At 45.7% G+C, this 25394-nt stretch overlaps 1 protein-coding gene across 2 annotated transcripts in view; it reads left to right on the top strand.

The window, feature by feature from the left end:
- ACER2 (alkaline ceramidase 2) overlaps positions 1 to 24269 on the top strand; it is a 30487-nt gene extending 6218 nt beyond the window's left edge. Inside the window, exons 2-6 of one of the 2 annotated variants that reach the window (XM_059141635.1) lie at positions 2535 to 2649; positions 3365 to 3506; positions 11541 to 11678; positions 18029 to 18166; positions 22376 to 24269. In XM_059141635.1, coding sequence (XP_058997618.1) covers positions 2535 to 2649; positions 3365 to 3506; positions 11541 to 11678; positions 18029 to 18166; positions 22376 to 22562 — 720 coding nt within the window. In that variant the 3' untranslated portion in view covers positions 22563 to 24269. The remainder of the gene's footprint in view (positions 1 to 2534; positions 2650 to 3364; positions 3507 to 11540; positions 11679 to 18028; positions 18167 to 22375) is intronic. The other variant, XM_059141636.1, reaches the window with a different exon arrangement.
- The last annotated feature ends 1125 nt before the right edge of the window (positions 24270 to 25394 follow it).

Here is a 25394-nt window from a genome sequence, read left to right as displayed (position 1 = left end):
ATTCCATCCATTCCCTGACCATATTAGAAACCAGGATCTGGTTCTCCACTTGCCACTGACTGAATTCCCTCCTCTCTTCCCTGCCTTTCTAAAAGTGGAGTCCCTTATAACCTTTCCTGCTCCCAGATGTTGAAAGAGGCCTGCCTGCCTAGGTCACTGACCATCCCAGTCTTTACCTGTCTGCCTCAGGGGTCTGGTGTTGCTGAGGTGTTTGGTCTAGTTGTGCACATGCACACTTTCCTACGTCTGGTAAAGCTTTTCTACCCAGGCTCCTTTAGTTCAACTCAGAGACCCACCCTCACGGTTCTCGTGGGGCTGCCTCTGTGTTGTTCAGCAGCGGGGACTGGACTGGTCTTTGGAAAGAGCCCAGGCCCTTGATTTTCTGGACTTCATCTGCCCCAGCCTCCTACCTGTGAAAGTTTTTTTCTAGTCTTTTCTTGTGGAATCCTCCTACCCTTCCCCAGCGGTGTTGCTCCATTCGACTTAGCTGTGGTTTTCCCACTCTGCATGCTTCCTCTGCCTGCTGTCATTTAGGAGTCACAGTTAGAAAGGAAACTTCAAAAGCTGAATGTCCCCACCACTTTGTACCTTGGAGGATGGCCTTCATTAAGAACAAAAACAACCAGAGCGTTGGCAGAGTGGTAGAGCTACGAGAACCCTTGTATGGGGCTGGTGGAAAGGTAACATGGTCCAGCCACGGTGGGAAACAGCTTGGCGGTTCCTCAGTAAGTTAAACATGGAGTTACCATGGGATCCAGCAATGCCAACTTGGGCATATACCCAGAAGAAAACAAGTACGTGAATGTTCATAGCAGCCCCATTTGCAACAATCTATTAATGAGGGAGCAGATAAACAATGTGGTCTTCAGATGAAGGAATATTATTTGGCCACAAAAAAGCAGGAAGTACTGAACGCACCATAATGTGGATGAACCGTAGACATGTTGTGCTAAGTCAAAGAAGCCAGACACAAAGGTCATAGACTATGTGACTCCACTTTCATGAACTACTCAGAATAGGTACATTCACAGACACAAAGAAGCCAGACACAAAGGTCATAGACTGTGTGACTCCACTTTCATGAACTACCCAGAATAGGTACACTCACAGACACAAAGAAGCCAGACACAAAGGTCATAGACTGTGTGACTCCACTTTCATGAACTACCCAGAATAGGTACACTCACAGACACAAAGAAGCCAGACACAAAGGTCATAGACTGTGTGACTCCACTTTCATGAACTATCCAGAATAGGTACACTCACAGACACAAAGACGCCAGACACAAAGGTCATAGACTGTGTGACTCCACTTTCATGAAATACCCAGAATAGGTACACTCACAGACACAGAAAGCAGATCAACAGTTGCCAGGGGCTGGTCTGGGGGGTAGGGAGGGAGCGGAAAGTACTTGCTTAATGGGTGTAGGATTTCTCTTTGGGGTGATGAAAGATTTTAGAGCTAGACGGAGGTGATGGTTGCATATTCCAAGGGCATATAATGACATAGAATTGTACACTTTAAAATGGGTAATTTTATGTGATGTGAATTTTGCCTCGATTTAAAAAAAATTGGGGGAAAAAAACCAGGAGCTGGCTGTGACCTCCTAAAAACAAAAAGACAAAAGAATACATTAAAAAAACCCTAGAGCTGAGGTTCCAGAGTTACGCTGACCTGTACGGTCATCCCTGGGCACCTGTGGATGTTGAGCACATGGAGTTTGGCTGGTCCCCATAGAGATGGGCTGTAAGTATGAAGTTCACCCTGGACTTCAAAGCTTTATGTGAAAATAAATGGAATGGAATGGAAAATACCCCATTAATGATATTTAAATAGTGATTAAGGGTTGAAATGACAATTTGAATATATTAGAGAAGATATGTATATTTTTTGAAAAGCCAAATGCCACCCCCCCAAGATAATAGGCTTAAATCCGCACTAAAATCTGAAAGTTTGATCTTTACCTAAAAGTAGGTTTGATTATGGGAAGAAACTGACAAAGGCAGGCACAGGAAACTAGGAAGCATCCTGCCTTGTGTAGGTGTGGGAGGAAAAAAGCTGGCCTTGCTAGCAGAAATTTTGGGGAGCTGGAATGTCTAGTCCTTGCTTCCATATTAAACTTTATTTTTTACTATTAGTTAGGGTAGGCCTTACTTTTAAAAACGTACGTTCAAGTAGAGCAAAAGGCTTTATAGGTAGTCTTGTGCAGAAAAAGAAGTGAATCTGGACAGGGGGCTGGGCAGCCTTCGTAGCTCGATCATGGGAGTGGCTGTAAAAATGCTGCAAAGAGACAGAAAGAAGCCCCCAAATGGCCATTAAAGAAGGCTTAAATTTCCCCATATCTGCAGTTAAAAAATAAAAAATACATACATACATACATACATACATAAAAGATGTAACAGCTTGAACAAGATGTGTGGCCACATCCATCTCAGTTTGGAAGAAGGGTCATATCTGGAACACGCTGTTTTGTTTCTTTGCCCTTTTACTTAATATTCATCTTTTCATTTTACATCCCCCCTCCCTCCCCCAGATCAGCAACGTCTTATTTTTCGTTTTACCGCCCATCTGCATGTGCTTATTTCGCCAGTACGCAACATGCTTCAACAGTGGCATCTACCTAATATGGACGCTCTTAGTTGTAGTGGGTAAGTGGATTCGTGTCGGAGCAGGGGCCGAAAGGGAGGAAATGGAATTCTGCACACTTCCTGTCCTAGTTGAACATTATGTTTTTGTAAACCAGAGTCACCCTGACGTATTTGTGAACTTTTATTTTGCTTTGACGCCCGAAGGAGGATGCTTTTGAACACGGGCTGCATACCGGTGTGACTCTAATGATCACTCCATGGCTTACGTCTGTAACCCTGTTGGTGCTGTGCCAGCGCCATTTTCTGAGGACTTCGGAAGAAAATCTCACACACAAAAAGATTGAACTCTGATGAGACTTTAGTCTAATGGATCAAAACAAAGAAAATTCTCTGTGTTTGATCTTTCATTGTTCTGGGAAATGCTTGTATAATTTCCATTTCCTTCCACAGGCGGATTGGGAATTCTTAACAGTGAGAGAATGTTGACTTTTATTGACTGCCTCTTCCCTGAAGCCTCCGCGGAGGAGGACGGAGTGTTTAACTGTGGCATTATTTGAGTTCTGATGTGCTGACCTTGGGGCCCTGCTTGAAATCCTCTTTCTAGGCTTCAAGTCTGCATGCCTAGGGGGTGTGTGTTTCTTCCTTCAGCTGCTTCTTTCAGTGAGAGTGTGATCTGGTGATTGTGACAGTGGTTGGTTGAATGGCTGGCCTGTGTTGAATTTGTGAGTCTATTCTTCTATGGTGACCTTTTTTTACTGGTTGTCATTGATTCTAGGAATTGGATCCGTCTACTTCCACGCAACCCTAAGTTTCTTGGGCCAGATGCTCGATGAACTTGCAATCCTTTGGGTTCTGATGTGTGCTCTGGCCATGTGGTTCCCCAGAAGGTATCTACCAAAGGTCTTTCGGAACGACAGGTAAGCTTGTGCTACAGTTTTGTATTTACTGCTGAGTGCAGTACCCAGTGTCAGGAAAACAGGAAACCAGCAGGCAACGGAGCCTCACCTGTGATGAGCTTATCAGATATTTGTTTAATGTCCAGTCTTTATTCTGTCAGACCGTAAACTGACGAAAGAGGGAATTTTAATATGTTTGGTGAAGAATTGATGGGATATTAGGGATAAAAAGTCAGATGTCTCCCTCATAGGATATGAACAAAAGTGGAAAGATTTTCAATGGGGAAGAAATTACTGAATGGTAGTTCAAAGACCTTTGATTTTCTGCTAGAACATTTCCTTGAGTCCAGTCCAGTTCTTTGACTTGATAAGTTTATAGAAGAATTCCATTAAGGAATTGGTCCTTGTAGCTGTAGATCCCGTGATTGTCAAATGGTATTGGTTTTACTTCTGCTAAGATCTAAACACACACACACACACACACACCCCCACACCCCTCCAACCCGGAAATCCAGAATCTCAGGAAGAGATGCATTTCAGTGTCTGTTGTGAGGCTTAAATGGTTATTTATCCAGTAAATATTTTTTTAAACACTTAATATGCATTTTTTTCTAGGCACTGGAATATAGCAGTAAATAAAACAGTGGAGTCTCTACCTTTGGTGAGCTCATACTGAAGTTGGGAAGCCTACAAATCAATGAACAAAGAAACAATGCAATGTTAGGATAAGTGCTATGGTTAAAAAATGAAGCTGGACAGGGGGTAGAGGTGACATGGGGTGCGCATTTGGAGTTTGGTCAGGGAAAGCCTTTCTGAGGAGCTGTATGAGATTTGTCAATATCTGAAGGAACCAGAGAAAGTCAACCTCATAAAGATGAGAAATGCTTCTAGAACATATGACCCACATATATTTCTTTGTAGGACACTATGTTTTATATGGACCCATATGTATATGGATAAATAGTTTAAATATGGCTTCAGTTAAGCAAGCTGTGTGTACTTGGGGAAGAGCTATACTAGGAGAAAAAAAGAACTCCCACAGCACCAGTTTTCCTGGTGCTGTGAAGAGGAAGAGGAATTTTGGAGCTATTAAAGCCAAAGGCTGTTCTCTATGGATGGAGGTCGGGAAGTGTCCATAAAACATTGCTGGCTGCAAAAAGCACATGGTAGAACTGTGTGGGGGATATATATATAATAATTTTAGAACAAATTAGCTATTTCTTTTTGAGTTTATGACTGTGTGTGTGCACAGAAATGTCTAGTGTAGGGCACCTGGGTGGTTCAGTCGGTTAAGTGTCTGCCTTCAGCTCAGGTCATGATCCCAGGGTCCTGAGATCAGGTCCTGTCTTGGGCTCCCTGCTTGGTAGGAAGCCTGCTTCTCCCTCTCCTATTCCCCCAGCTTGTATTCCCTCTCTTGCTGTGTCTCTTTCTGGCAAATAAATAATAAATAAAAATTTCAAAAAAAAAAAAAAGAAAGAAAGAAAGAAAAGAAATGCCCAGAGGAGGAGAATAAACAACCACTATCATTGGCTATTCTTAGGAATGGGGGAGGGCGTGGGGGAGAGATCTTCCACTTTTGCCTTTAATCTACTGTTGTGCAATTTTTTTTTTGGAAACAAAAAGCACATGTTACTTTTTAATACTAAAAATGTGCTTTTCAACGAGGTAGGGAGAAAACATCCTTCAGGTGAAGTACCTGTACAGTGTTCATTGTACAGAGCAGGATTTGAATTACATAGTATTTTCTTTGAGTATCATGGAACAGATAAAGGATCCTCAAGATTACTTATCCAAAAAACTAGAGTGAGCAAGCCAGCTGTTGACAAGAGGGGACAAGAAGGGCGTTCCCAGTCTCAGGAGAAACATGGTCTCCCTTGGCTGTGGCCTTCTCCTCAGTGGAGGAAGGAGGCTCAGTGTGTGGCAGGTTGGCTTGGGCCGTCTACAGTTTCTTGTCTTGTTGTGCTTGCTTGACTGGCTGCAGGAGAATGAGTGGGGTGCTTAGGAAGCCTGGTGAGGTGGAGAAGGGGGGCAGGGTGAGGGCGGAGGCAGGCAGTGCCAACTAGTGTCCTGAGGGGACTTCACAGCCGGGGGATCTTAGGCTCTGGTGGAGGAACATCATTTACCTTGGCTTTTCCTGTCATGCCGGAAGGTGGCCACCAGTCTCCTCCATACCTGCTCTTAGCCTGGTGGGTGATAGGCAGAGAGCTGAGGAACCTCTTTGCTCTTAGATCTGATCTTTCAAGTCCTGGGAGCTGAGTGGGAAGCCACAGACCAGAGAATGGTTTTGTTTGTGGCTCTCTAGGCATGCCACTTGAAATTCCACGTGACTGTTTTTAGTGGGTTCGTAGTAGAGAACTTTTTTCTTTTTCATTTTTCTTCTTCTTCTTCTTCCTTTTTTTAAGTAGACTCCACACCCAGCAGGGAGCACAACACAGGGCTTGAACTCAGGACCCTGATTTTTCAGACCTGAGCTGAGATCAAGAGTAGGATGCTTAACCACCAACTGAGCCACACAGGTAGCCCCTGTCTTTTTCATTTCTTAAAGTGAGGAGTGAGGGAATGTTACGAGCCAGAGAAAAGAAAATGGGATAATGGATGTAATTTCAAAGCTTGCCAACTTTAATAATGAAACCAAACCATGGGACAGAGAGGTGAAGAGGTGACTGCTTGGGACTCTTCTATTGCTGGCACCATTTCTCTGGTAAGACATGACCCCACTGTCTTCAGCTTGGGAAGAGTCCTTTGGAGCCCTGAGCACCACAGAGGTTGATGTCCCTGGCTTTGGTGACTCCCTGGATTTGAATCCTAGCTTCTCTGCTTACAGACGATGTGACTCGTCCTGACTCTTTCGCTTTCTGTTTCCTCATTTGTCAAATTAAATAATCCTCTCAGGAGAGGCTCTTGCTGGGCACCCTGGAGCACTAGAAACATGATGGATGCTCAGAGTTCGCTTCCAGTACTGCCAGTAGCACATGGAGATTTCTGCCTGGCATTTTTTTTTTTTTAAAGATTTTATTTATTTATTTGACAGACAGATCACAAGTAGGCAGACAGGCAGGCAGAGAGAGAGAGGAGGAAGCAGGCTCCTCGCTGAGCAGAGAGCCCGATGCGGGGCTCGATCCCAGAACCCTGAGATCATGACCTGAGCCGAAGGCAGAGGCTTAACCCACTGAGCCACCCAGGTGCCCCCTGCCTGGCGTTTCTGACATGCGCACACATGTTGAAGGAAAAAATGGGAACTGTAGATGCAGATGAAGAAAAGGCATGTGTTACGGGAAAGCAGCACACGATACATAAGGATTTCAACTCTATTGGTCCACCTTCAACTTGCCAGTGACAGGGGGAGCAAGACGACCAAACCCCTTTTTGTGGGCCTCACTGCCAGGTCAGGGGGACCAGTGCAGCTCTGAGTCCCAAGTGGCAGCCACACCAAAGACTTCATGTCAAAACCAGGATTTCTATATCAGGGATCATGTGACTTAGCTGTCCAAGTTTACCAGTTAATGTTTCTTTTTGTGACCTACACTTTGCTGGATTTTTTTTTTTAAGATTTTATTTATTTATTTATTTTTAAGATTTTATTTATTTATTTGACAGACAGAGATCACAAGTAGGCAGAGAAGCAGGCAGAGAGAGAGAGGAAGGGAAGCCGACTCCCTGCTGATTAGAGAGCCCGATGTGGGGCTCAATTCCAGGACCCTGGGAAGGTGAGAGGGAGAAGCAGACTCCCTGCTGAGCTGGGAGCCCAATGTGGGAGGGCAGAGGCTTTAACCCACTCAGCCATCCAGGCGCCCCTGCTGGAATATTTCTAAAAACACATTAAAAGTAGTTCCCATATAAGATTCCTGGAGAAGGAGCAGCAGAGTGTGATGGCTGAGTGTATCCGACAGACATGGCTTTGGGTAATAGTTTTTTTTTTTTTTTAATTTTTAAATTTTTAAAAAAGATTTTATTTATTTGTTTGACAGAGATCACAAGCAGGCAGAGAGGTGGGGGGTGGGGGTGGCGGAGAAGCAGGCTCCCCACTGAGCAGAGAGTCCAATTCGGGGCTTGATCCCAGGACCCTGAGATAATGACCTGAGCTGAAGGCAGAAGCTCAACCCACTGAGCCACCCAGGCGCTCCCCCCAACCTTTTTTTTTAAAGCTGGTACCTCATTGTGCTTATCTGTAAACTGCAGATATTAAGAGTACCTTATTGAGCTGGAAATCTAGGGGGAGATCCTAGAAGATGTCTAGTATCTTGTCCAGAGTAAGGACTCAGTAAGTTATCAGGAATGGCTAAAATGGATAAGTGTTTTTGAAAAATGTCTAGAATAGCAGGGCAATTATTAAAGTTTACCATATAAATAGGAATAATTGGCCAGTTAAAAAAAAATTCTTCTATCTTGCCTAGAATGTCCTAAGAATCGTCATACACTCAGCTGTTCATCGTTATTAGTAATGTTTAGACATTTTTGTTGTGAGGAAAAAAAAACTCCATAGAACAAAGAACTATGATGGACGAATTGTTTCCATTTCTTATAGATTTATCCTGCTGTGATTTTTACGATTTTGCCCTCACTTTATAACCCCATCCAGTTTTTGAGTCCCAAATTACCAGGTTGGGGTCTGGCCATGTGGCTCTGGCTGGTTGACTGGGGACCTGGGCCTTGGACTCTCTGGGCCTTATCAGTTCCTTCCTTAGAAAAGGACATGGAGGGACCTGCCAGGACCAAATGCTGTAATTCTGTGACTATCTTGGGCAGGGGTTGTTCTACCTAGATTACATTTTAGTCCTAAAAGTTAGTTTAGGGTGCCTGGATGGCTCAGTGAGTTAAAGCCTCTGCCTTTGGCTCAGGTCATGATCCCAGGGTCCTGGGATCGAGCCCCGCATCGGGCTCTCTGCTCTGCAGGGAGCTTGCTTCCTCCCCTCTCTCTCTCTGCTTGCTTCTCTGCCTACTTGTGATTTCTCTCTCTCTGTCAAATAAATAAAATCTTAAAAAAAAAAAAGTTAGTTTAAAGCCATGGATTTTTTTTTTTTAAGATTTTATTCATTTATTTATTTGAGAGAGAGAGAGAATGAAAAGGGGAAGGTGAGAGGGAGAAGCAGACTCCCTGCTGAGCTGGGAGCCCAATGTGGGACTCTATCTTGGGATTTTAGGATCATGACCTGAGCAGTTGCTCTACCAACTGAGCCACCCTAAAGGCACCGTAAAGCCATGGATCTTAACCAGGGACATTTCCATTCCTTGAGGGACGTCTGGGAAGTTTGTGAACAGGTTTTGGTGGTTGCCATGATGGAGGTTTTATCATCCATAAAATCCGTTGCACTTTGGAAGAGTAAAAGGGGCATTGCCAGGTATTTGCTGCAGAAAAGGAGCACAGGGTCTGACAGGGTTGCAAACCTCTGCTCTAAAGGGTGGCTCATGGAAACACCAGCAGCAGCTTTGTTATGTTATGTTGTTGGTGTTGGCTGTTTTGATTTGGGGGAATCGAGGAAGCTGGGGTGATCGGGGTACCCTGACCTGGTGTTCCACTTTGAGCCCATAATAGGCTGGAAAGTGGAGAGGCGGACCAGAGACCAGGGGTTGCCAGGTGTCATCGACATGACAGCATTTTGTCAGAACCCTATGCTCCTGGGTGTGGCCAGCTCTCTTGTCCCCAGGTCCTCAGGTGACTCGGGTCAGGTGGGCTGTCTGTGGCTTGTGTGGACTTCTGCCCGTTGCAGTGTTGTCTGCTTGGCCGCCTTTGTGAAGCGCATTCCTCCTCAACCTCTGGACCGACATGGGCGGTGTCTGGCTCTGTTCTCCTTAAAGCAAGTTTTGTCAAGCTTGCTGCCTTTGAACTGTTTGGTAATACCCTCCAGAGCCTTAGGGGATTGCTACACCAGCCCCATCAGGTTTTCCCTGAGAGGAGCTATTATTCACAATAACACTATTTAAAATAGCATTTACTGTCAAACACTGGGAATGTAACAATTAATAGTGGATTTTATTAGCACATGCCATGTACCAGGCACTATGTTAAGGGCTTTAATGCTTCTAGAAACACCATAGGGTAGCGGGTCTTCATTTTAATATGGGAAACCCAAGGTTTGGAGGGTTTCAGAACTTGCCAAGAGGTACCACAGCTACTCAGTGATGAAAGCAGCAAGCGAACCTACATCTGTTAGCTGGAAAATCTGTGCTTACATCACTGTTGCCTTCACTAACTCTTGAACCGTTGATCTAAAGAGTTAATGCAACTTACAAGCCTTTTTTTTTTTTTTTAAATTTATTTATTTGACAGATCACAAGTAGGCAGAGAGGCAGGCAGAGAGGTGGGGGGAAGCAGGCTCCTCGAGGAGCAGAGAGCCCGATGCGGGGCTCGATCCCAGGACTCTGAGATCATGACCTGAGCTAAAAGCAGAGGCTTTAACCCACTTAGCCACCCAGGCGCCCCTACAAGTGGTTTTTGTTTTGTTTTGTTTTGTTTTTAATTTTTTTTTTTTCTGTTTATCCAATCTAAAAAGGCTGAAAAGCTCAGTGCAGATCATAGAACCTCAAAAACCCAGTGAAAGAGTTATGGTGGGTCTCCAAGGGTCATTTGCAATGATTGGGGGTGGGGGTTGGAGGAGAGCTGTGGGCTGTCATCCTCCGGCTGGAGCAGACAGCCTTTCCTCCAGTAACTTAGGATGCCAGCCAAGGCCAGGAGGAAAACATGATTCTCCTGAGGATTTGCTGCCTGGACACTTTCCTGCATTCGTATTTTCTCTCCGGTTGAAGTTCAGGGCTACAATTCTTGTTCATTCCGGTCAGAAAGTTGGCAGCTTGATCAATGATTTCCTGCACCTTGATGATAAATGGTTTTCCTCTTTAAGAGATAAATTTTTATTTTGGAGGTTTCAGTGTACTTTGATTTCTTTATAATGGAATTTCATTCAAATGAGTTTCTCAACTGTGACCTGTTCCAGGGCTTGCGGCCAAAGTAAATTGCCAAAGTAAATTGTGCTAATGAGGAATAAAAGAAACTTCAGGAAAATTATGTGCTCCTAAATTTCAGTCATGGATGAGACCTTGGGGGTCATCTAGTCCAGCCTTTTCATTTTATAGATAAGGAAATGGAGTCCCAGGGAGAGAAGAAGGAGCATGTCCAGGATCACGTCGCCACTTCTGGCTCATTCTACTGAAAGTACATCCACTGAAGGGTGTGGGGATGGTATTTTCTTGCTTCCTTTTTTTTTTTTTTTTTTTTTTTTAAAGATTTTATTTATTTGAGAGAGGAGGAGAGAGCATGTACATGCGTACATGTCCAAGAGTGAGGGAAGGACAGAGGAGGAGGGAGAAGGACCAGTAGACCCCCTACTGAGCATGGCGCCCCACTGGGGGCTCAGGGGCTCATTCTCCCAACCCAGAGATCATGACCTGAGCAGGAATCAAGAGTTGCTTGCTTAATGCACTGAGCCACCCAGGTGTGCAGATTCTTTCTTTTAAACTAGGGAACGTTGTGGTTTGTAAATGGTCCCTGTTTTCCTTATAAAGCTCCTCCAGGTTCACCTTGTGGAACGGAAACTGGCAGGCTGGGTCCTGTGAGCCAGAAGGGTCCACTTCCTGCTTTTGCAAATCAAGTTTTATTGGCACACAGCCACGCCCATTCCCTTCCCGCCCGTCCCGCAGGGGCAGACTTGGGGAGCTGCGGAGGTCCTAGGATCTGCAAAACCTAAACCGTTCCTGCTCTCACCCTTTACAGAAAGACCTTGCTAGAACCTGCTGTACAACTTCTGAAAAACATACAGAAAATCAAGGAACACTAAGAAAACAGTTAACCATGTCTGACTCTCGGGGACTTAGATGGATTCTCATTTTACCATTGTCCTGGCGAAATGGCTGTCAGATTTGTGGTTATTTTCTAAGGGTGAACTGCTAGAAGTGCAATTCCTGAGCCCGTGAGCGGGAGTGGGTTTGAGACTCCTGGCACTCGGTGCACAACTCACTTCTCAGCTCGCTCTCCTGCCCGCGGGTCCTGCACTCTGCCAGCATTCACCAGACCCACCAGAGCTCCGTGGCTAACTGTTTGGTTTACTTTCATTGATTCAGGGGTAGGTTCAAGGCAGTGGTCTGCGTCCTTTCTGCGGTGACGACATGCCTGGCGTTCGTCAAACCGGCCATCAACAACATCTCTCTGATGACCCTCGGGGTTCCTTGTACCGTGCTGCTCATTGCCGAGCTGAGGAGGTGGGTGCCTTTGTTCTTCTCCGCTAACCCCTGACTGTCCCTGGGTTGGGAACACAACAGCTTCTTTGTTTTTTGGGATTTTTTTGTTTGTTTGTTTTAGATTTATTTATTTGCGAGAGAGAGAGCGCACACAAACGGGCAAGGAAAGGGGGGGGAGGGAGAATCCCAAGCAAACTCCCTGCTGAGCTCAGAGCCTGATGCAGGGCTCGATCTCATGACCCAGAGATCATGACCTGAGCTGAAACTGAGAGTCAGGTGCTTAACCGACTGCACCACCCAGGCGCCTGGCTTCTGTTTTTTGTTTGCTTTTGGGTTTTGTTTTTTTACTGCCCTCAAGTGTGGAAGAGGCATTTAACTCTTCACGTAGAGTTAGTTCCTGGCTGTCGGGTTGGGAGCACATTGGATGGTTTAGCTCAAAATGTTAATGATTGCACCTCCAGAAAGAGGCAAGCAGCTGGTTCGTAGGTGCAGTGCACTAGCTCGCTGAGCAGGAACATCTCAAGGACATGGCGGGTGCCTAGGCCAGCCTGCAAGACTTAATTTTGTACAAAGAATAGATTTGTTCAGAGGAGAAGACCAGGGAGAAAAGTCCTAATGAGGCTGTTGCATTCACACACAGAAGGAAAAAGAAATGTCTATATATAAGGCAACAATGACTCCAGGCAGAAAACCGTGGACGGCGCTAGTCTCTCTGACACTTAGTGTCTTAGTTAAAGCCTGTCCGGTAAAGCCTTCGCTATTTGCGTAAGGATTTTCCTTTGGGAAGTTGTATGCTCAAGTTTAGGTTGATATCCAGAAACAATTTAGCCTTGTGTGTATATGACTTCTCCTCTAACCCCAAAATGCATCAAATCTCCGCCCTTACGGTGGTACTCAGAAAATGCTGCTTGTTCTTTGTGCCCATCTTGAGAAGTGCATTTTAATTCATGACTTTCTCCTTGTATCTGTCTTCCTTTGTGTGAGAGTTGCTCTGTGTGATGTGGCAACAGCTTTCTCTCAGTCTCTGTTTTGAGAGGAGACATGTGGTTCTTCCCACTGCTTTGACTCCGGCGGCTGCTTTGAATGTTGGCCATACCAGGCAGAGTCAAAGGTGACTGAAGAATTTAAAATAGTGTGTGGCAGAGGAAGGGTGCTGTCCAGTCTTGTCTGTTGGCTTTCCCCAGTAGCCTTGAAGGAGTGGAAAATGGAAAGACTGGTTTCAGAACACTAACGGGATTTTGAAGCTCTTTGGAAAACACACAAATTGCCAATAAAGAAATCTGAAATGGATTTGTAATCGTCCAGGGGTGCTGGCTGATATTAGGCCCGAATTGGATAGAATGTTGAGGACTTAGTTCTCTTTTTTGAGAATTCATTGCAATCTAGTTCATTTTAACTCTTGATGCTATGTTTTGGCCTAAAATTTTGTTAATTTTACACCAGCAGCTTAAGGGAAGGGAAAATATTTTTAATTCAGGGTACTTCAATAAGGACAAATGAGGGAAGACAGTGGTTAGGGGCAGATTACGGTTTGAATAAGTCCTGCTTCATGAGTGTCGCTTTTAAGCAGGGAAACATTTTCCTTATTAAGATTTTACTTACTTATTTCAGAGGGAGAGAGAGAGCGCGTGTGCACGAGCAAGGGGAGGGGCAGAGGGAGAAGCAGGCTCTCCACTGAGTAGGGAGCCTGACGTAGGACTTGATCCCAGGAGCCTGCGATCATGACTTGAGCCAAAGATGCTTCAACTGAGCCACCCAGCTACCCACATTTTCCTTTAATACTCTAATCTTTGTACGTGATTACAAAGGAAATCATCTGTTCCATACTTAAAAATCTTAGCCTCCGAAAAGCTAACCATCACTATAGCTCATTAGGAAGTGCCCTTCCTTCCTGCCAGGTCTGTCAGCCTCTGGATCATTCCATCCATCTCCAATTCATACTTTATTCCTGTAAATGGCCTCCTGGGTCCTCAACCCTCCTTAAACAGTCCTTCCCATTGGAGCCTCTCCTGTCTTTCCTAGCTCTCACCTGTGCCCAGTCCAGGTCTGTCTTCAACCACCACCCTATCTCTCTTGTCTGTCACAGCCCAGCATCTTAGAAGTGCGTATTATATCTATAAGTGATTTTTACACCCAACAAGGGGCTTGAACTCAAGACCCTGAGATTGAGAGTCACATGCTCTACCCACTGAGCTAGCCAGGCGCCACAGCCCAATGTCTTTAAAAGTTGCCTTTAGGGGTGCCTGGGTGGCTCAGTCGTTAAGCATCTGCCTTTGGCTCAGGTTATGATCCCTGCGTCCTGGGGTCGAGCCCCACATTGGGCTCTCTGCTCCACGGGAAGCCTCCTTCCCCCTCTCCCACTCCCCCTGCTTGTGTTCCCTCTCTCGCTGTCTTTCTGTCAAATAAATAAATAAAATCTTTTAAAAAAAGTTGCCTTCGTCCCTCAGCTCTCTTTTCTTCTCCAGCCCACTGCCATCTAGCTTCTGCCTCACTTTGGCACCCACGCCCCCTGGGGGTTGTATGCCCAGTGGCGGTTCCTTAGCCCTCCTGTATCTTCTGTGCTCTTCACTCAGCTCTTTGCACAATTCACGCCTCTCGAGCTTGACGTGCTCTTCTCCATGCCTGCCGGGAAGCCACACCCACTGGGGACTCCACTCACTCTGTAGCCACTTCTCTTCAGTCTCTGACAGGAGCTCCTTGTTTGCTACACACGTTTGCACGTGGGGGTCCTTCAAGGTGACCTCTGCTTTGGCTTTCCTATCTCTACACTTGGCCCTGGAAGATCTCATCGACAGCCGCAGCGTCATTACCAAACACGTGCCAATGACTCCCAGGTGTGTGTCTGCCTCTGTCCTTCCTTCTACCTTCACCGTGGCGTGGCTAGACGCTTGCCCCACCTCTGGGTCCACCCCTCATAGCCATCTTGAATTCAAGCAGGTTCCTGATCCAACTTTTCTGGTTCTGGTTCTCCTAGTATTTCCAGCTGCAGTGAATGGGAACAGCATTTACCTGTTTGCTCAAAGCAGAGGTGTACGCCCTCTTCCTTCCCTGAACGTCCCATCCGATCACTTTCGTTTTTCTATTAGTTGACATTACAATTGACATTAAGTTGAATATCCTCAGCATGGCCCCTGCATGCCTCTGATAGTCTCTTTTTTTTTAAGCTGATTTTGCAATTAGGATGAAGTTCAAAATCCTAACATGGCCCTCTCTGGCTGATCTGTCCTTCATGAATTTCCCCCTTTCATTCTGTCCTCTCGCTTCTCTGACCTTCCCTATCCCCAGGTCTTTGTTCATGCTGTCCCTGCCTGACTCCCCTGCTTGGCTCACTTCTGGCTCATTGTTGACTCACCTATTTGGCTCTCTTGCTCCTCACCTCACACTTCTTCTGGCAGCCCTCCCAATTGTAATTAAAAAGTTATTTGTGCTGGGGCGCCTGGGTGGCTCCGTCATTAAGCCTCTGCCCTGCACTTGGGTCATGATCCCAGGTTCTGGGATCAAGCCCTGTGTCGGGCTCCCTGCCCAGCAGGGAGCCTGCTTCTCCCTCTTCCTCTGCTTGTGTTCTCTCTCTCGCTGTATGTCTCTCTGCCAAATAAATGGGTGAAGTCTTTTAAAAAAAATTATTTGTGCTGTTTTTTTTTTTTTTTTTGTCGTCTTTGTTGTTGTTTAGTACCTGTCCCTTTTCTTGATGTTGACTCCATTGGCAGGAATGAGGCCCCTGTGTTCACTGCTGTGTCCCAATTCCCCCTGAGTTCCAGCAAGGAAGGAGAAGTTGTTGGCTTGCTTTGGTCAAATTCCCAGACAGGGGATGCCCTTGCTGCTTTTTGCGTTTCCTTCCAGGACCTGCTCTGCTGACATTAGTGATAATCTGTAGTGCAGCAGCTCAATAGTTCCCATGCAGCCTCCCTCTGCTCGAAGGAGCTGGGGAGCTTTCTGTTTCTCATTAGCCTTGTTGCTAGAGCTTGTTTCTAGTCTTTTCTGATTTTCAGTGTCCTTTCTGGACTTTCAGACCATGTGGCAACGACATTTTATTTGGGGTTATGACTGGATATTTACTGAAATTTGTTTTGTCTTATTATCAAGTGACTCAGCTGCACTGAATATATTTTAATGTAGGTGCTTCCCCCCCCCCCCCCCCCCCGGTTATAGGAGTGAGTCTGTTAAGGGCAACTTTGCAAATACAACAAAGGGTTAAGGAGAACCACAGATAACAGCCGAGATATTTTTTTTTAATTCTAGAATAGGGTTCTACTGTATATATCCCTTTTGTTCTGCTTTTTTCCTTTAATCTCATGTTGCTCTTTTGATAGGGGCCCTGAGAAGTGGGAATAAAACTCAAAGGAGCCCAGGTTTGGGCAAGACCCAAGTGCAGATAGGCCTGGTCAGCAGCGGGTAGTAGGACCTGTCCCTCTAAAAAAAGAGGAGGGGACAGAACCAGGCAACCTGGGACCCTGACTCTGCAGGCTTTCCTCCCAAGTGACTCATCATCTGGCAAGAGAGGCGGATTGTCACACACACACTGCCTCTCCAGTATGCTGACCCCTGTTCTGGAGTGTTCTTAAGCCAAAGTTTCTAGGTTTAATTGAATTGAGTGTACATGGGTCCTCTTGTACCACATTGTCTGTAGTTGTTGACACTTGTTTTTATCCTCTTTCATTTTATCTTTAGCAAGGCAAGAGTCCTTTTCATTTTGCCTTTCATAGTGCCTAGCATGCATTCAGAGAATTGGGTACCCAGTCAATGTGGTTACTTTAAAAAAAAAAAATCTGGAAAAAAATGTGCTCCCTTAGGTCACTGGAATTCAAGTAACATTTTCCTTTACTTCCTTATTTATTCATTCAGCAAGCATTTATTTCATGTGTGTTCTGGGCCAGACAGTGCATATAGTTGGTGAAAAGCAGGTAGAGGTCCTACTCTTGTTGAGCTCCCTGTCTGACTGGATACTAGACCTTCAACAGATAATTACAGCAACGAAAACGATGTCGTCTTGTGACGAGTGTTATGAAGGAAAATGGTGGGTGCCCACGAGGCCGACAACATCACAGGGGTGGGGGCTGTCCGAGAAAGTCTATTTGAGAAGGCGCCCTGGAAGCGGAGACCTGAGGAGGCAGAGAAAGCTGAGCTGAGAAAGAGAGGAGTCTGTGAGGGCGACGTGCTCAACAAAGCTAAGTAGGAATTGAGTGCCTCCAGGCCTAGGCCTCTATCATTTCAAAAAAGTTTTCAAGGGAAGACATTTAGCTGTCCAACAAGACGGTATTCCAGTTTGTGTTTTTGAGGCCTTTGAACCTGCTGCCCATCCTGGTTTTGCTGGTTGTACGATGCTTCCTCAGTTGGCCAGGAAAAGTCCCAACCAACCAGTCAGGCTTTTGACATTCGTGCAACAAATCTGAACACATAGCTGTGACCCCTTCTTGGGGTCACAGAGAGCTTGACTGACCTTGGAGCGGTCCATGGAGGGACAGAGACCTGAGGGAGGGCCGAGAAGTACCCTCGGCCACCAGCTGCCTCGGGGCCTTCTCCCCTAGGAATGGAAGTCACTCCTCCCCTTTACGAACGATTCAAGAACAAGGAAAGGAAATGGCGATGGGAATTTCTTTGGGCTGTTAGGATTGGTATCTGAAAAACATTTTGTCCCGGTGTGCGTGAGAGCTCTTTCTATTCAGCAAATAGTGGGAGGCCTGTGTGTGTCCCGTGCTGTTCCTGGGGAAGACCACCTGTTCACAAGTAAACATCGAGGGTGCTAGAGGGGTTGGAATCCCTCCAGAGAAATCAGAAGAGAGAAGAGGGAAGTGGGGGGTGGGGTATGAGAGTGTCACGTAGGGGTGGAGGCCCGTGGGGCGATTGTTAGCAGTGGTCAGGAAAGGGTTTCCTGAGGGGCATTTGAGCAGAGGCTGGGAGACGGTGAAGCATGTGGGTATGTGAGCGAGAGCATTCCAGGAGCAGCAACAGCCAGTGCTAAGGTCAGGGGCACATGCCGGGGCTATCTGAGGCATACAAGGATCCCTCGGGGGCCGGGGTTTGATGACAGAGGCAGCGAGGGGCAGTGTATATAGGAGAACAGGAGTTCATTAAGGACATGTGAGATTTGGGTCTGTGTTACATGTGGGTGGGCGTGTCCAGACGGTCGCTGCATCTGTGAGTCTCGAGTCTGGGGGAGGCCTGGGTGAGAACACGGCTTTGGGAGTCCTCTGTGTATGGACGTGTGGAGTCTACATCCAGAAGCTTGGGGGGGGGGTGTGGACAGGATGTTGGGTGGGGCCTCCAGTGCCGAGGGTCTGGGGTTAGGGGCGTGGTAGGAGCCAGAAGAAGGGGACCAGCAAGGTGGGTGACAGCCGGACTGAGGCTGACTCGCTTTCTGGATCCCTGTGCAGGTGTGACAACGTGCGTGTCTTTAAGCTGGGCCTCTTCTCGGGCCTCTGGTGGACCCTGGCGCTCTTCTGCTGGATCAGTGACCGAGCCTTCTGTGAGCTGCTGTCGTCCTTCCACTTTCCCTACCTGCACTGCGTGTGGTAAGCCCGGGCCGCCACACGGGTCTGCACCTGCTGGGTGTGCTTTTCCCTGCCCGGTGTGCGTCGGTGTGCAAGGGGATAGAGCACAGCCTAGGGGCACCTCTCTCCTCGCAGAGGCAGTCGGACCTTTCAGAAGCAATGGGAAGTATTGTCAAATGCGCCGTAGGCTCCAGGGAGCAGGCTTAGCCAGGACAAAAAGACCTAATTGTGTGTGCTTTGGGTCTGCGGTCCCTTACCTCTGGCTCCTTTACTAAAGCATAAAGGAGTCTGAAAACTGAATCCGTAACCTGAGCTCTAGCTAGATCGCCCAGGGTCGGGTGGTGGGGGTGGGGAAGACTTGGAACAGAGGTGACTTGGGGACTGGGATGCCCAGGTGACCAGGTGAAGGCATCACAGGTCACCTGGGGACAGTCTCACCCATGCATTTTACAGGTAGAAACGGATGCCCAGAGAAGTGAATTAATTGTTCAGAATCGCTCACCTGGGAATTCAGTCATTGGGAACTGGAGCAGCTGTGCATTGGATAGCTCAGGATATGCGGTTAAGTTAAAGAAAAAAGGCAGCAAGCAGTTTAAAAAATAAAAATTCAAAAAATAAAGATTTTATTTATTTGACAGAGAGAGACACAGTGAGAGAGGGAACACAAGCAGGGGGAGTGGGAGAGGGAGAAGCAGGCTTCTTTCCAAACAGGGAGTCTGATGCCGGGCTCAATCCCAAGACCCTGGGGCCATGACCTGAGCCAAAGGCAGACATGCAAAGACTGAGCCACCCAGGCGCCCCTAAGATTTTATTTATTTGTCAGAGAGAGAGAGAGAGCGCATACACAAGCAGAAGGAGAAACAGACTTCCTGCTGATCAGGGAGTCCAATGTGGGGCTCAATCCCAGGACCCTGGAATCATGACCTCAGCCGAAGGCAGACGCTTAACCGACTGAACCACCCAGGCGCTCACAAGCAGTTTATTAAACAGCATGCAGACTCCTACACTCAGCACGCTGAGGAGGAAGTTGAATGGTTTTTTCCTATGAATTGCTTCAGCTCCAAACCCAGAGCCCTGTTTCTCTGTGCCCCAGAACTTCTGATTGCAAAAGAGAACAAGGACCAAGGGAAATCTGCTTTACGATGTCCCTTGTACATTGAGAGCTCCGGGGAGAATTCTAGTGGAAAGGAGCTGGAAAAACTTTATTAGATCCAAGATTCAGAAGAAGGTTGACTTCTATCGGGTGATGCCTAAAACTCTGTGGTTTGAAAGAACTTGTGTGAATGCCCTTGAACGTAGGAGCTTGTATAGATTGAGCATGAGACCCAACTTGCTCTTGGTTTAAGGCTTGGGGACTCCCAGGACTGTTTGCAAAAGACAAAACAATGTGAAACAGCATAAACTGAAGATTCCAGTCTGAAGACTGGAATTTTTTTAGGTTCAACCTTGACTCACACTAGTGAATTTATGCACGTTAATTTGAGTTATAATGGGGATAATAAACTGTAGATTCCAAGTGTACACTTGGATGAGTTTTGATAAATGTACACATGAGTGTAAATATGACCTCATTCAAGGTACAGTAAGTACATATTTTTATCAATCCAAGTTTCTTGGTAACCTTAGCAATTTAAGCAAAATTCAAAAATTAGATTGTAATAATGTTGGCTCAGACTTAAATTTGTTTCAAGTTTGGTGTAATTCCTGCTTTTTCAAAGTTGAATCATATTTTTGCCCCAGTTAAGATGCTTTAAGAACAGGGGCACCTGGCGGCTCAGTAGGTTAAGCCTCTGCCTTCAGCTCAGGTCATGATCTCGGGTCCTGGGATCGAGTCCCGTATTGGGCTCTCTGCTCAACAGGGAGCCTGCTTCCCTCTCTCTCTCTCTGCCTGTCTCTCTGCCTACTTTGTGATGCCTCTCTCTCTGTCAAATAAATAAAATCTTAAAAAAAAAAGATGATTTAGAACAAATTTAAACAGTCTCTCTCTGTCAAATAAATAAAATCTTAAAAAAAAAAAGATGATTTAGAACAAATTTAAACAGAAGCATAGAGAGGCTCTCATAATTCCACCAAAGAATAACAATTGTTAACGGCCTAAGATTTTTTAAAAATTTTAAGTAATTTCTGCACCTAATATAGGGTTTGAACTCACAACCCCGGGATCAAGACTCACACACTCCCCTGACTGAGCCAGCTAGTGCCCCTTATTCTAGATTTTTCATGTCTGTTTCTCTAATTATACTTTTTGTAAATAAATCTCGCATCATTCTATAGGTGATATAAAGTGTTCTGTTTTGTTTTTTTCTTACATAGGGAATACTAGATTGTAGATGACTTTGCTTACCAGTGCATACATATTGTCTTCCACTTTTTTGTGTCTAATAAATACCTCCCAGTATAGATGCTTTAGAATTCATTTAGCCCACCTCTCTTTTAATAGGTAATTAGGTTATTTGTTCACATGCCTGCACATTTCCTTAGGTTAAATTTTATATATCTGTAGATTATATCTATACCTATTAGATACAGGTACATATAGATCTGTATCTCCAAAGTATTTTTTTTTAAAGATTTTATTTATTTATTTGACAGAGATCACAAGTAGGCAAAGAGGCAGGTGGAGAGAGAGGGGGAAGCAGGTTCCCTGCCAAGCAGAGAGCCCAATGTGGGGCTTGATCCCAGGACCATGAGATCATGACCTGAGCCGAAAGCAGAGGCTTAACCCACTGAGCCACCCAGGTGCCCCTGTATCTCTGAAATATTAATGCACACTTTTTATTAAAGTCTGTAAGATAATGCCTTTTATCCATACTTTCATATATACTAGATATTAACTCTTAACTCATGTTACCCTGGTTAAAAACATTTTTATTTTCATGTCTTTGTAAAAAACTAGCATCATTGTTGAGCCTCTTTCACAGTTTAAGTTCAATGGATGCATTTCTTCGTTTGAAAGGTACCTTTTCATTTGTCTTCCCTGCAGTGTTTCTATTTTTAAACAATTTCTATCTAGCAACCTGGTGTCTGGCACAGAGTAACCAGTCATTACCGTCCAGTATCTGTATGTATTATGCAAATCTGCATGCATATCAGCTCAGACAGAATTCTACACTGAGTCCTCATGGAGGCAGTGGCCAGCTTCAGTGTTTATAGTGTGAGACCAAGGTCAATCATGCCATCTTCACCCACCCTGATTGGGTTAAAGGGCATCCTATGAAAGGATTAGTTTTTGAGAGCTCTTTGGAAAATAGGGATTTTATTTTATTTTTTGAGAGAGAGTGCACGTGTGTGAGAGGGTTGGGCAGAGGGAGAGGGAGAGAGAGACTCCTAAGCAGGCTCCATGCTCAGTAAGGAGTCCGACCCCGGGCTAGATCTCAGGATCCTCAGATCATGATCTGAGCTCAAATCAAGAGTCAGCTGCTTAACCGACTGAGCCACCCTCCAGAATATAGGGACTTTAACTGGTCATATGATACAAATATCTCACGCCCCCCTTTCCCATTTATCTTTCAGTGCATGAGGGTTTTTTGGTACCATATGGGTTATCAACAGTCATGTTCTCACATAAGTCAATCTCTTCTTGTAGGGTTTCTGGACTTTGTCAGTATCAGAAAGGCCTCCCCCACCAAAGTTCATAAAAATGTTTTCTCTGACTATATTTTTAAAATGGATTTTAAATCTTTAGCTCATCTGGAATTTAATTTCAGTCTAGAGTAGAGGGAAGGGTTACCTGCTTTTAAATGGTCCTTGCTTGCTAAAGGATTCATATACGACTTCTTACGGACACAGTCAAGTGAGAAAGTTTCCCTACTAAGCTGTAAAAGCAGTTTTGTCTGTATAAAAGGATTCCTAATAAAGGGCATAAATTATGTGTAAGCAACATTGGAGGAAGAAGGTGGGATCTAATCAGATGGTCTCAGTTTCATCTTCTCAGCACCTGTTTTAAATCCTTGTGCCTCAGTCTTCAGGGTTGAGCCCCCAAAGCATTTGCATATTTGCTCCTATCACCATGTGGAATATTTTAGAACTTTCTAAAACAGGCCGTGTTTGCCCCAGATTTGCGGTTCTCCTACTATTCCGAGGATTGTTGGTTACCTTACCACCCCTTCCTCCTTGGAAGGAAGGCAGGCTGGGTGGGGTGGGGATGGGGGTGGGGGAGGGCAGGGTCCCCTGAAGGCGGCCATATTTGTTGGCCCTGGCTGGGTGCTGACCTGCTGTGTCCTTTCACAGGCACATCCTCATCTGCCTTGCCGCCTACCTGGGCTGTGTCTGCTTTGCCTACTTTGACGCTGCTTCTGAGATTCCCGAGCAGGGCCCTGTCATCAAGTTCTGGCCCAGCGAGAAATGGGCCTTCATCGGTGTCCCCTATGTGTCTCTCCTGTGTGCCAGCAAGAAATCACCGGTCAAGATCACGTGATGGCAAGGCAGTGGCTGGCTTCTCTGCCTATTTTTCCTCATGCAATGGGCTTCACTTGCCAGCAAAGACAGCTGGTGGTTTGTAGAGTTAGGGGTTGGGGTCTGTCTTTTTAGTATTTTGTTCCCTTGGGCTCTAACCAGCGAGTCTGTGGCTCACCAGGACTCCACTGTGCATGGGGGAAGAAGGTCTTTCCCTTTCCCAAGACGGAAAGTGAACTGAGGGGCATCAGGTAGATCTTCTCAGCGTCCCTTCCAGATGCAGTGACTGGTTGGGCTGTATCCTTTGTGATGGCAAGGTAGTCCCTTGTGGGAGCCTCAATTCCCAGAAGGAGTTTGCTCCAGACCCCACTGGTCCCATGTGCTCTCAGAGTGGACCCTCCTGCTGACAGACTCTGTGACAGGCAAGACCATCTGACTGATGGAAGATGCCAGGGATTTTCATCTGGGGAAATGGTCCTAAAATAAAACCAAGCCAATGAAACCCACGCAGGGCTTGTGGCTGAGGAGGCTACTGGTCTACTTGGAGACTCTCGGTAACCAGATTTTACTTGTGCTTGTGAATCCTTTCTCTACTACCTCTGCTGAGAGCCAGGGACTTCAGATGAGAGTGGAGTGGACAGAAAAACCCTCTGTGCCAAAAGCTACACTCCACTTTAAGCCATTCTTGAAGATGAGCACAATTTCAAAGTGTTGACATTGTTGCCCACCCTGCCCCCCAGCCCAGGGGCCTCCAACACTTGGAGAAGAGTAGGTATGGCTAAGCCATCTGCACACAGAGCCCCACTCCTTGCTGCTGAACTCTGTAAAGTCAAGGCCTTGGGATGGTCACAGTGGGGATCCTGGTTTAACATCTGGAGCAAACACAAAGTTCTGGAAACTTCTGCTAATGGGAAACCTTCGATTCTGGAAGTTATCCTCGAAAACCTCGCCTCTTCTTTGTCCAGTGTTTCCTGTGGGAATCGTACTCAGTGCACTCTGAGTACAAGGTGCTTCCTGTGGTTTTTCTGAGCATCTGATGGCTGCTTCTCTCGACTACTGAGGGGACCCCAGGCTGGCTTTTCGGGTCACTTATGCAGCGGGCAAGTCTGTTGCCTTCTGAGTTTTTCCTCAGCTCAGATGACACTGGCTACCACTAACCTCTTCATGGATGAGTCTTCTGAATGAAGACTCCAGAAATGGTCATCGAGGTGTGAGGGGGGGAGTACATGACCTCAGGGATACTCACTGTCCCTCTGACACCTCCTGCCTTGCAGCATTCCGCTGTGAAAGAGGGCAGGACGGAGGTGTCCTTGTGAGGACAGGAGTCATATCACCAAGGATTGAAGAGTTGGGCAGTACCAGTCTGTGGCGTGTCTAGGAACTCTTGCTTTACTGAGAATTTTGTACAGGATCCAAGGTGAAAAGTCCAATAAGGAACAATGAACTGAGAGTTTAAAAATGAGTGACTTTGTTCTCCTTCTGTGGTTTTCAAGTAATTTTTTTTTAGCACAACCCTATTTACAGTAAGAGATCCTGATGGAACCCAAATGTGAGAAATGTGTTGTATTCTATTAAGTTTATTTGCAGGTAGAACTTACATATTTCCCTAATATCATGCAGTGAAAATGCAAGTTAAATTGTGGTTTCCATGGTGAAAAATTTGGTGTTGAAGGAGTGTTCCTGTGTGTTATGGTTTAAAAATATACTTTGAAAAAAGGTATTTATGTATTAGTGGTTGAGACCTTGGTTCTTGGAACCACTGCGAGTTTTAAAACTTTGGTCTAGGATTTTTTAAAGGGAAGTAGCAGTCCTTGCTTCAGATTAATTTCACCTGGCATGGATTCTGGGCTCCTCCATTCCATAGTATCAAAATGCTCCAAAGTAGAGAGAAGCTTCCACATGCTTCAGGCCCAGCTGTCTTAGCGTGGAAACTTGGATGAGGAGAGGCAGGGAAGTGCGGGAAGGGTTTGTGTTCTGTGTGAGGTTTAATTTCTGTCTTGAGAGTTCCTCATTGACAGGAGCACTGTTCAGCAGTTAGGGAGGGACTGCGTCTCTCTCTCAGGTAAAGGGGTGGGTGGGTCCCTGATGATCATCACCTCCAACTCTTATCTCTTTGATCTTGCTCTTCTGGAAGTTTCTGAGTGTCCTTTGAAATAGGGATGCAATGTAACTGCTGGAAATAAGGAAATCAGCGCCCCAACTCACAGGGCTGTTTCCATCTGTCTTCTACGAGACAGATGACTTAGTTAAGATATCAGAAGGGATATTTTTGTTGTTTAAAAACAAAAACAAAAACAAAAAAACAAGGCCCTTCTAGAGATTGGTTTTAATGAGCTGAGGGCTGATAACGTACGGAATGGGTATATTTGAGGACAAAAACTGAACTTTTGAACAAAAATCACTCTAGCTTGTTAGCGTGAGATGGTAAATCGAGAAAGGAGTTGAACAATCTAGTTTGAAGTTAGACTTCTGACATATTTATATTTACATTTATATTTAGGATGCTTTTCTTCTAGCACTAAACACTCTTGAAAGAAAATTGGAAAACCACAGGAAAGTCGAAGGGAAAAAGAAGTCTGTATTTCTATTGTCCGAGAACAATCATTGTTAATATTTTGGTGTATTTCCTTCTCGTCTCCCCCTCCTGCCCCATAGCCTTGTGAGCAGCCGTCTTTTAGAGGGGACAGTTCTTCCGGTCGCTTGAATGGAATATAAATGCCAGTTATGTATTTTTCATGAGGAGCAGCTTTTGGAATACACTCGGTCAGCTGTACCCTTGAGAGCTCATCACTGGATTCTGACTTACTGCTGAGTCTTCTTTTTAAATTGAGCCTGACATGAATAGGTCCCGAGA

Source organism: Mustela lutreola, chromosome 12, assembly GCF_030435805.1.
Source record: "Mustela lutreola isolate mMusLut2 chromosome 12, mMusLut2.pri, whole genome shotgun sequence".
Taxonomy (NCBI): domain Eukaryota; kingdom Metazoa; phylum Chordata; class Mammalia; order Carnivora; family Mustelidae; genus Mustela; species Mustela lutreola.
The sequence above is the reverse complement of the archived record's forward strand: the minus strand, read 5'-3'. Positions and strand labels throughout refer to the sequence as shown.